The sequence below is a fragment of the Pan paniscus genome, chromosome 22, assembly GCF_029289425.2.
Source record: "Pan paniscus chromosome 22, NHGRI_mPanPan1-v2.0_pri, whole genome shotgun sequence".
In the NCBI taxonomy this organism is placed as follows: domain Eukaryota; kingdom Metazoa; phylum Chordata; class Mammalia; order Primates; family Hominidae; genus Pan; species Pan paniscus.
In genome coordinates this window covers 35,589,333-35,601,824 of record NC_073271.2, presented here as the reverse complement: position 1 = coordinate 35,601,824, position 12,492 = coordinate 35,589,333, and the positions used below count along the sequence as shown (strand labels likewise).

At 37.7% G+C, this 12,492-nt stretch overlaps 1 protein-coding gene across 4 annotated transcripts in view; it reads right to left on the bottom strand.

Moving 5' to 3' along the window:
* Positions 1-12,492, bottom strand: part of SH3BGR (SH3 domain binding glutamate rich protein) — a 70,238-nt gene that overhangs the window by 11,831 nt on the left and 45,915 nt on the right. For 3 of the 4 annotated variants that reach the window (XM_034948239.3, XM_057300954.2, XM_008977621.4), the window contains exon 4: positions 3,427-3,519. The exons of the other annotated variant lie outside the window; for it this stretch is intronic. In XM_034948239.3, coding sequence (XP_034804130.1) covers positions 3,427-3,519 — 93 coding nt within the window. The remainder of the gene's footprint in view (positions 1-3,426; positions 3,520-12,492) is intronic. 4 annotated transcript variants of the gene reach the window in all.

The window sequence follows — 12,492 nt, the reverse complement described above, 5'->3', positions numbered from 1 at the left end:
CTAGATGAGATGTCACCATTTGGGGAAGTTGGGTGAAGGGCACACACAAGACTCTTATTTTTGAAACTTCCTGTGAGTCTATAGTTATTTCAGAATAAAATGTTTAAAACTGTTTTTATTCCTTCTCATAATAAGTGTGGCTGAAGGCCAGGATATGAATTGTGACTTGTTCTTTCTGCTACACAAAGCTGAGGGGGTAGAGGGGTCAGAGTAAGAGTTATTTTCTCTTCCCACAGGCGACCTATTTGTTCTGGCTTTCCACCCCTAAGGAAGAAAGTATAGACCTTGGTTTTCAAAACTTTAGGCTAATGGGGTGATAAAGCTAGGCGGTCCCTGAGGGGAAAAAAAAAAAAAAAGAGCTTGGAATTGGCAAGACGGAGGTGGCCAGACTGGGGAGGAAAGAAGGATTTTCCAGGAGGGGTACTGCCCAGGCCCTGCTCATACACAGAAACAGAGCCAGGGACCGCTGGGGCATTTAAGTAACACAAGGCACTCTGTACAGGCAGCAGCGTCCGCGGTCAGAAGGCCAGCCACTGTGAAAGGCCAGTCTGTGTCCAGCCAGAACAGAGGGTCTGGCCCATGCCAAGGGACAGACAGCAGAAACACCACCACAGACAACCAGCACCCAATCCCTGCCCAGTCACCACTAACGACCCCAGGATGGCTGTGAGACCCTCAGGAGGACAGGGTCTTCAAAACACCCCACCCAGCTGGAAGCTCCTGCCAGCCATGAGGTGGGCACATGGAGCAGATAGAGGGAATTTAAAGCAATAAAGGAGGCTGACATTCCTTGCCCAGGAGTCTTAGGAACCAAATGTGGGCCCACGAATATTCTAAACTTTATATCCACCACAGCGTGTTGGTTAATGAGGGAAGCCCAGGGGAGCACCTCTGTTTTAACCACAGCAAGCCAAGAGGAGCAAAAAGAAATAGCCTCAAGATGGTTTCAACGGAGCCAGGAGTTTGAAAGCCTTCGATTTATCTGAGGTGTCATACCTACATGAAACTACTAGGATGTGTCTCATACTTTCAAAATCAGTGTTCAAAACACACAGAGCTCTCCCTTGTCTTTCTGATTCCCTATCAGCCTGTCTATGCCTGGGGTGCCCTGGGAGGAGAGATGCCTTTACAAATAGCCCACAACGTCCTCCCATTTCAGCAACTTTTTTTTGAGATGGTCTTACTCTATTGCCCAGACTGGAGTGCAGTGGCACGATCTCAGCTCACTGCAACCTCTGCCTCCCGGGTTCAAGCAATCCTCCCACCTCAGTTTCCCAAATAGCTGGGATTACAGGCGTGCGCCATCACACCCAGCTAATTTTTGTATTTTTAGTAGAGACGGGGTTTTACCATGTTGGCCAGACTGATCTCAAACTCTTGACCTCAAGTGATCTGCCCACCTCTGCCTTCCAAAGTACAGGGATTATAGGCGTGAGCCATGCGCCCGGCCCCATCTCAGCTTTTAACAACAAACCAGAGACCGTCAAAACAAGCCAGTAGGTTGTTGAAGCACAAAATGCAAGCATTCTAAATATCTAAGTGGTGTTTGTCTCCTTCTTAAATTTTAAAATTCAGCCTATTTTCATATACACTCATAAGGGTTAATCATGTTTTTACAACATTTTTCATCTGTTTACTGACAATCACAGAGGGTTTTTCTAATTTAATTGAATTAAAGTAAATCAAAGAGCATGTGTTGGTTTTCAAACAGGAAGAAGTCAGAATCTGTATTTCTGTAGGATAAATGGCATTAAAGAGTTGAAAAGTAAATTTGATAATATGATGTTAGTAATATATTCATATAAAATAAAAATATTTTTCACTTACGGTCATTTCTTCACCATAGCCCACACAAAAATAACAAAAAATGGTTTTTTTAATTCCTACCAGGATTCACAAGATTATAATTGACTTTGTCAAAGGCTCACAATTTTAAAATGTAGTAGCAAAGAGAACGTCCAAGCTGGGTGATTCATCACTTCACAGAACTAACCCAGCCCAGTGGCTGAGAAGCTGAAGCAAAGCCCACCCTGGCTATAGGAGGCAGGATCTGATTATAAATATGCTACCTTCCTGCTGGTCTCACGGGAGAAAGGGGCTGGGGTGTAATGCTTTTCATCTTTGTCTCTATGTCTTAAAAGAAGCAAACTCAACTTCAAAGTATTCATCAATATGACTGTAAGGGTGCATTAGGCAACTCATGCAAAGTTCAAATTGTGAAACAGATTATGTTTTAATTACAAGATAATGAAATGGTCACTATATTTAATTTTTAAAGTATTGTTTCTGAATTATACAGGCTGCCATGAAACACCGTCTAACTTCTAGGTCAAGATTGAAGATTTTGTCTTTCTTTAAAACAAAAACTTCAGAGTTGTAATATCAACATTTTGAAATAGCAGTCTACTTCAAATATAAGTCTAAATATCAGGGAATTTCCTTCCCTAGCCCCTCCCAATTTAAGTTCTTTGAGGTAAAGACAAATGGATGCCCAGCCCCACACCCCTTTTTCCATAGTGTGGGTGTGGGTCTCAGCCCCTTTCTAGCCACATTCTATCTGGTGAATGAGGATCCAGCTCTCATAAAAGCTCCCACACCTCTCCCGGAATAAATAAATTAGCAAACCATCAGGGTTTGAAAAATAGTCTTTGCTACAACTGACCCAGTGGAGAAGCCCTCTAACATTCTCCTCTAAGGAGGCCCAGAACAATGCCTGCACCCCATTCCCAGCCCCACCAGGCTCCTTCCTTGGCGCCTGGTTTCCCAGCACATTTTCAGAACTCCTTGAAGAAGTGGCCCATCCCATCCCCTATTATGTCAGCATGGCACTCACAGAACCACAGTGTCCCCCAACATTGCCCACTCCTTACCCTGCTGCTCCTGCATGGGAACCCCTTTAGAATTAATCATGTGACTTCACCAGGATCTGCTATTTCCCTGATTGAACTTAAATTAACTGAGTGTCAATTTCCCTCCCCAAGGAGTCCTTTTTATCCTCAAGTTCCTGTTGTCTTCCGCCAGATATACTGCACTCCCTTAGCTCTATTTCCCCACTGGGCAGGGCTCCTGGGTGGGTGTAAGCTAGGAGTCTGTCATTAATCATGATCAAGCAGAAAGGTCCCTTGTTTATAAAGAGCATGCACCTAACCTAGCCATAACAACACCACAACAAATTATCCAAGCCTTGTCCAGCCGGCTCCCTCCTGGTCTGGGTTCAGGCTCCTTTGTCTTCCCTTTAGCCCTCTCTGCACCAGGATTCCAGTGCTTAACACATCAGTAGAAATTACTTGCTTCCTCCCTGGCTAAACTCTCAGCTCCTTGCTCTCTTTCTGACTGCCTGTGCCCAGAGTCAAGTTGTACAAGCCCTGTAAAAGTCTTGAACAGCAGAGAATCCAGTCAAACTGCTGTGAAAAAGCAAAAACTCACATTCTTCTCCTGGGCTTCTGGGAGGTTGCCCGCATCTTCACTGCCCTCTTTTTGTGCCTCAGTTTCTCCACCTTCTTCAGCCTTCTCTGATCCCTGGTCATAAAGGAAACCCAGGATATGAGCTCAAAAACAGAAAAAAGAAAAAAAAAACAGGCCACATATGCTGTGGCTTTCTTATTTAGACACACAGTATATACATGAAGCAAACATAGACTGCCCACTCATTAGGTCACTTAGCGACTAGAGCATAGGATCTCCAAACTCCAAAATGCCGACTGGGATAAGTCAAAGATCCAACCTATGTGCATTGCAGGGTAACAAACTGCCTAAGTGAGGAGTTTCAGTTCACCCACTTCAGGCTGATGAGGAGAAATTCGAAGAATTCTATCTTTACACAGTGTTTTCTATTGCTTGTATGGAGGGAGGCTTATAATTTTAGAGATTAAAAATTAAGAAGATAGATAAGATAGAAAGATAAAGTAGACAGGTAAACATACATAGATGGATAAATGGATGGATGCATGGACGGATGGATAGATGGATGGATGAATGGATAATGTACAGAGACAGACAGACAGACGGAGGAATGGATGGATGGGCAAAGAGATGGGTAGGCAGGCAGACAGACATAGATAGATAGATAGATAGATAGATAGATAGATAGATAGATAGATAGATGATAATATGGTTAGGCTTTGTGTCCCCACTCAAATCTCATCTTGAATTATAATCCCCATAATGTCAATAATCCCCACATGTCAAGAGAGAGACCAGATGGAGGTAACTGAATCATGGGAAGGTTTCCTCCATGCTGTCCTCATGATGGTGAGTGAGTTCTCACGAGATCTAATGGTTTTATAAGGGGTTCTTCCCTCTTCGTTCAGCACTTCTCCTTCCTGCTGCCTTGTGAAGAAGGTGCCTTGCTTCCCCTTCACCTTCCACCATGACTGTAAGTTTCCTGAGGCTTCCCCAGCCATGCTGAACTGTGAGTCAATTAAACTTCTTTCCTTTATAAATTACCCAGTCTTGGGCAGTTCTTTATTGCAGTATGAAAACAGACTAATACAGATGGATAGATACAGATGATAGATGATTGATTAGACAGATGAATAGATAATAGATAGATGATAGATGGACGGGTGGATGGATAGAGAGAGAGAGAGATTAGGACCAAGTAGACATTTTGAGGAAACGGGCATGGGGGCGATGGCTCGAGACACCAGTGTTTACCTCTGTGGTGCTCAGTGCCTCTCCCACTACATCACCATTGGGAAGGGACGATGCTTCCTTGGGTGATTTTGTCACCCGCATGATGTAAAGTGAGAGTGTTTGAGAATTTTCTTAAGCATAATAGCTTGCATTTCAATGTCTTAACTATTCAAACTATATTTGTCTTCATCCTTAATCTTATCTTCACTAAGTAGGTAGGGCAGTCATTACCACCCACACTTCAGAGACAGGAAAAGAAAGGCAGAAAATGTCACATTGTGAGTTAGGGGAAGGACTAGGTCTACACCTCCTCCCTGATGCGCTTTTAACTTACAAAATGGGTCCCAGCCTTTTAAAATATCAGGTTATTTTTATTACAGAGGCTCTGCAAGCTCATGGGAGCAAATTAAGCCACACACACACCCTCCAATCCCACCCTCCTGTGATAATCAGTATTAAAAATGTGATAGGGTACCTCTGCATCCTAATACATAAAAGCTATTTTAGGGGGGAATTGATTGTCATTTTTCTTTTATTTTTGTGGTTTTGAAACAGAAATGGGAACACAGTATGCACAACTTCATTTTTAGCTCAATGTACCATGGACCTTTGTCCAGGTCAATTCATATGATTGATCCTATTGAATCATTCTTTTTAACATCTGCTTCATATTAAATATATAATTTATTCAAATATTTCCCAGTCAATGGGTGTTCCAAATGTTTATATGTTTCTTCCACCACAAATAACACTGTACTAAACTGAATAAAATGGTGAGGCTATTCTTACTAGTTTTCAAAAAGGTGGCAGCAATTCATATCCCCACAGTGATATATGAATGTCTCCTTCTCCCTTATCCTCATAACCAGTGAAGATGATTGTTATTTCTAATGTTTACCAATATGTTGAGAAGAAAATAGAATTTCATTTTTGGTTTCACTTATACATTTATCATTATTGGAAATAAGGGCATATTTTTTATAAATTTTTAGCTATTTCTATTTCCTCTTCAAATAATTGTCTTGATATGTTTTGCCCATTTTATTTGATTTTTTTCTTTTTTGTAGACACTGCAGTGAATGCATTGCTCATTTTTACTTGAGTTGTTTGTGCTTTACTATAAACTTTTAGAGTATCTTTCTATATTAAAAATTTTATTCCTTTGTCATGTTACAAATGTTTTCCTCCAGTCTACAGTTTTTACAGATTTTGTTGTATTTTTTTTAGTTTTTAGTCTTTTTATGGGCAAATTTATCTAACTTTTATTCTTTAAAATATACTTCTATTACTTTATATTGTTATTAATATCTAGAGCTTTAATCCATCTGGAATTTAATTTAGCATATAATGTAAAGTCGATGTCTACATTTGTTTTCTTCCAGATAGATGGCAAATTATGTCTATATTATATATAAATCATCATTTCCCATTACATTCAGATTATATATTTGTCATTTACTATAATATATATAAATAGATGTTTCTACACTATCCTATATATAAATACTGATACAATGAAAATAAAAATTAAAATATTTTATATAAACATATAAATATAAATATATTTTCAGATATACATATAAATACATGTATTAGTTCCAAGACCAATATACTGCTTTTATCACTGTAGCTTAGAGGACATATTTTAATATTTGGAAAGTCAAGTTGTTACACAAAGTATTTTTCAAAATTTTCTTGGCTCCTCTCAGACAATTATTATTCCAAATACATTTTAAGATAATGTTTCTTAGTTCCAAAAATTAAAAAATAGAATTTTGATTGAAATAGCACTAAACATTTATTAATTTAGAAAATTTTCATTCCTTATTGTTAAATCATTCCATCCAGGAACACTGCAGGTTTATTTCTTCAGTATTTGTTAGTGTCCTTCAGAATAAAATTAAACTATGTTCTTCACAGAGGCCCTGTATGTTTCTTGATAAATTTATTCCTAAACATTTTACAGATTTTTATCACTACCATGAATGGGATACTTTTCCTTCTTACATTTTAACTTACTACTTATAATTATTGATGTAAACAAAACCTACAAATTTTTGTACATTTTTCTTTCATCTAGAAACTTAAGAAACCATCTTATCAATTCTAATGCATTTCACTGGAATTTTAAAGATTTTTAGGCATGCAATTATATCATATGCAAATAAAGATAATTTTTAAATTTTATCCATGTCTTATATACATAAGACTTATTACACGTTATTACATTATTACAATAACTACAGCTCCTAAAACAATGTTTAATAATATGGTGATGACAGGCATGCCTATCTTGCTTCTAATTTTAATAGAAATGCTTCAGTATTGCATGGTTCATTATGATACTTATAATTACCTTCTGATAAATGTATTTTATGTTTTGTTTCTTTCTACTTATACTTTAATCCATTCTTAACTAGAAATATCTGATAAATTATATCAAATATCTTCTTGGCATTTATAGGTGCAATCATATGGTTTTTCTCCATTAATCAGTTCATGTAATGAATTATGGCAACTGAATAAATTGTTTGATGATGGTGAATTATCTTTAATTCACTTCTGAATATATTTTGCTCGTATTTTATTTAGACTTTTCAGAAGGAGCATGATGGCTTACATCTGTAATCCCAACACTTTGGAGGCCTAGGTGGGAGGATCACTTGAGGCCAAGAGTTCAAGACCAGCCTGTGCAACACAGCAAGATCCTTCCTCTACAAAAAAAAAATTTTTTATTAGCAAGGCATGGTGATGTATGCCCATAGTACCAGCTACTTGGGAGGCTAAGACAAGAGGACTGCTTGAGCCCAGGAGTCTGAAGCTGCAGTGAGCCATGATTATGCCACTGCACTCTCACCTGGGTGACAGAGCAAGATCCTTACTCAAAAAAAAAAAAAAAAAACAGAGACTTTTACCCTCTGATTCATAACTGAGATTGATCTTGGTACAACTGAAAGTATCCTAAGTAATAGGACAGCTGCTACTAGAAACATAGAGTTTGCTGTTTGGGTCCAACAAAGTAAATGCCTGCTGAAACAAACACAATAGTCAATGTTTTTCAGAAGAATGTAACAAAATACAGAATCTCCACAACACAAGACTCACTATGTTCAAGATACCATCCAAAATACTTAACATACAAGGAACCAGGAAAATGTTACTCATTCTCAAGAGAAAAAAACAACCAATGAAGACCAACACAGAAAAGACCTGGATGCTGGAATTTGCAGACAAGGATTTTAAAGCAGCTATTAAAACTATTCTCAAAGATGTAAAGGCAAACATGCTTGCAATGAACGAAACAACTGACATTCTCAATAGAAAAATAGAAATTATAAAAATCAAACAAGTGTAACATTTCAGAATTGAAAAATACAATATATGAAATAAAAAAATTACTAGACTGGATGCAGAATGAAAATGACAAACATAAAAATAAGGGAACTTAAAATAAATCAATAGAAATTATCCAATATGAAGATCAAAGAAAAACAAGACTGAAAAAATTTTAAGCCTTAGGGAAATGTGGAATAATAACAAAAGATTTAACATATATGTAATTAGAGTGCCAGAAGGGGAAATGAAAACAAATGGAGCAGAAATAATATTTGAAAATATAATGTTTGAAAGTTTTCTAAATTTGGTAAATGACATAGATTCAAGACTCTCAGAAAACCCCAATAATAATAAGTACATAAAAAAACCATAGGTAGGTATATCATAATCAAATGGCTGAAGACCAAAGATAAAATGAAAATCTTAAAAGCACCCAGAGAAAAATCATACACTATCTACAGGAAACAAGATCATGTCTCATCAGAAACTATGGAGATCAGAAGACAGAATGGAAAAAAACACATCCAAGGTGTTGAAAGGAAAAAAACCTGTCAACTAAGAATTTTATATCCAGTGAAATATCCCTCAAGAATGAAAGCAAAGTAAAGACACTTCAGATAAAAGAAAAGTAAAGAACTTATTGCCAGCAGACCTGCACTATGAAACAATGCTAAAGGACTAAAGGAAGTTCTTTGGGCTGAAAGAAAATGGCACCAGATGGAAACTTCACTCTTAATAAGGCATCAGAAATTTAAAAGTCTGGGTAAGCACAAAAGATTACCTCCTACTTAAAAAAAAAAGAAAGAAAGAAGAAGAAGAAGAAGACTGTTCAATGGGAATATTACATAGTAGAGTTAATGGTATATGGAAACGTGATACACATGATCATATAGCATCCTAAAGGATGGGAAACAGTCAATGGATGCATATGATGGCAATGTTTCTACATATTACATGAAAGTGTTATAACATTAAGTCTAAGTAGACTGTGAGATGTTAAGAATATATATTATACACCTAGAAAACCCTAAAGACTCCTCCAAAAAGCTCTTAGAACTAATAAAAGAATTCAGCAAAGTTTCCAGATATGAAATTAATGTACACAAATCAGTAGCTCTCCTATACACCAACAGTGACCAAGTGAGAATCAAATCAAGATCTCAACTACTTTTACAACAGCTGCAAAAAAATAAAATACTTAGGAATATACCTAACCAAGGAGGTGAAAGACCTCTACAAGGAAAATTACAAAACTGCTGAAATAAATCATAGACGACACAAACAAATGGAAATACATCCCATGCTCATGAATGGGTAGAATCAATATTATGAAAATGACCATACGGCCAAATGCAATCTACAGATTCAATGCAATTCCCATCAAAATACCATCATCATTCCTCACAGAACTAGAAAAAACAATCCTAAAGTTCATATAAAAGAGCCCACATAGCCAAAGCAAGACTAAACAAAAAGAACAAATCTGGAGGCATCATGTTACCTGATTTCAAACTATAGTATAAGGCCATAGTCACCAAAACAGCATGGTACTGGTATAAAAATAGGCACATAGACCAATGAAACAGAATAGAGAACCCAGAAATAATCCCAAATACTTACAGCCAATGATCTTTGACAAAGCAAACAAAAACATAAAGTAGGGAAAGGACACCCTATTCAACAAATGGTGCTGGGATAATTGGCAAGCCACATGTAGGAGAATGACTGGATCCTCATCTCTCATCTTATACAAATATCAACTCAAGATGGATCATGGACCTAAATCTAAGACCTGAAACTATAAAAATTCTACAAGATAACATCAGAAAAACCCTTGTAGACACTGACTTAGGCAAGCATTTCATGACCAAGAACCCAAAAGCAAATGCAATAAAAACAAAGATAAATAGCTGGGACTTAATTAAACTAAAGAGCTTTTGCACGGCAAAAGGAACAGTCAGCATAGTAAACAGACAACCCACAGAATGGAAGAAAATATTAACAATCTATGTATCTGACAATGGACTAATATCCAGAATCTACAATGAACTCAAATAAATTATCAAGAAAAATCATCCCATCAAAAAGTGGGCTAAGGACATGAATAGACAATTCTCAAAAGAAGATATACAAATGGCCAACAAACATATGCAAAAATGCTCAACATCACTAATGATCAGAGAAATGCAAACCAAAACCACAATGTGATACCACCTTACTCCTGCAAGAATGGCCATAATCAAAAAATCAAAAAATATAGATGTTGGCGTGGATGCAGTGAACAGGGAACACTTCTACCCTGCTGGTGGAAATGTAAACTAGTACAGCCACTATGGAAAACAGTATGGATATTTCTTTAAGAACTAAAAGTAGAACTACCATTTGATCCAGAAATCCCACTACTGGGTATCTACCCAGAGGAAAAGAAGTCATTATACAAAAAAGATACTTGCACACACATTTATGGCAGCACAATGCACAATTGCCAAAATATGGAACCAACCGAAAAGCCCATCAATCAACAAGTGGATAAAGAAAATGTAGTGTGTGTGTGTGTATATATATATATATATATACACATATATATATACACATATATATACACATATATATATACACACATATATATATATACACATACACACACACACACACACACACACAAGGGAAACTACTCAGCCATAAAAAGGAATTAATTAATGGCATTTGCAGCAACTTGGATGGAATTGGAGACTATTATTCTAAGTGAAGTAACTCAGAAATGGAAAACCAAACATCGTATGTTCTCACTCAAAAGTGGGAGCTAAACTATGAGGACGCAAAGGCATAAGAATGACACAGTGGACTTTGGGGACTCAGGGGGAAAGGGTGGGAAGGGGGTGAAGGATAAAAGATGACAAATAGGGTGCAGTGTACACTGCTTGGGTGATGGGTGCACCAAAATCTCACAAATCACCGCTAAAGAACTTACTTGTGTAACCAAATACCACCTGTCCCCCAAAAACCTATGGAAATAAAAAATTTAAAAAATATATATATATTATAGCCACTAGAACAACCACTACCAAATAATGCCAAGAGGCATAGTTAAAAATACAATAGATAAGTTAAAAAGGAAGTCTAAAACACATTCATATAGCCCAAAAGAAAGCAAAAAAGCATAAAACAGAGGAATAAAAATGGGAGACCAGCTCCAGTCTGTGCCTCCAAAATGACAAATAAAAGAAGGAACAAAGGTCATACCAAAAAGGGCCATGGCCACGTGTAGCCTATTTGCTGCACGAACTATACCTGATGTGTGCCCAAGAACAAGGCCATTAAGAAATTTGTCATTTGAAACACAGTGGAGGCCACAGCAGTCAGGGACATTTCTAAGCAAGCTTCTTCGACACCTGTGTGTTTCCCAAGCTGGATATGAAGTTACATTACTGTGTGAGTTGTGCAGTTTATAATATTAAAGCAAAGTAGTGAGGAATCAATCTCGTGAAGCTTGCAAGGACCGAACACCTCCACCCCTATTTAGACCTGTGGGTGCTGCCCCACGACCCCCACCAAAGCCCATGTAAGGAGCTGAGGCCTCAAAGACTGAAGAAAAACTATTCTCTGGAGAAAAATAAAATGGAAATTGTATTTTTAAATAATAAAAATTGAAATGGGGCTGGGCGTGGTGGCTCATGTCTGTAATCCCAACACTTTGGGAGGCCGAGGAGGGTGGATTACTTGAGGTCAGGAGTTCAAGACCAGTCTGGCCAATGTGGTGAAACCCCCGTCTCTACTAAAAATACAAAAACAGCCCAGTGTGGTGGCACCCGCCTGTAGTCCCAGCTATTTGGGAGACTGAGGCAGGAGAATCACTTGTACTCGGGAGGCGGAGGTTGCAGTGAGCCGAGATCACTCCGTCTCTAAAAATAAAAATAAAAAATAAAATAAATAAATAAATAAATAAAATGGAGGCCAATAGAAAAAATAAAGAAATAGTAAATCTAAACACAATTATATCAATGATTAATTGTTAATGAACTAAATACTCCGATTTATAACAGAGATTATCAAGATGAATTAAAATGCTCAAGACCAGCCGGGTGCAGAGGCTCATGCCTGTAATCCCAGCACTCTGGGAGGCCAAAGAGGGAGGATCACTACAGCCTAGGAGTTTGAGACCAGCCTGGGCAACTAGTAGGACCCTCTCTCTATAAAAAATTTAAAAATCAGCTGAGGATGCTGGTGCATGCCTGTAGTCCCAGCTACTCAGGTAGGCAGGGGGATCACTTTAGCCTGGGAGGGAAGTCAAGGCTGCAGTGAGCTATGACCATGCCACTGCACTCCAGTGTGAGACTGTCTCAAAAAAAAAAAAAATGCACAAAACCGAATCAGATGCTGTCTCCAAAAGACATATTATAAAAACAAAGACATAGGAAGTTGAAAGGAAATCGATGGAAAAAATATCCCAGGCAAACCATAAGCATAAGAAATCTAGAGTAGCTTTATATAATACAGATACAAAGACAAAGGGTATTATCA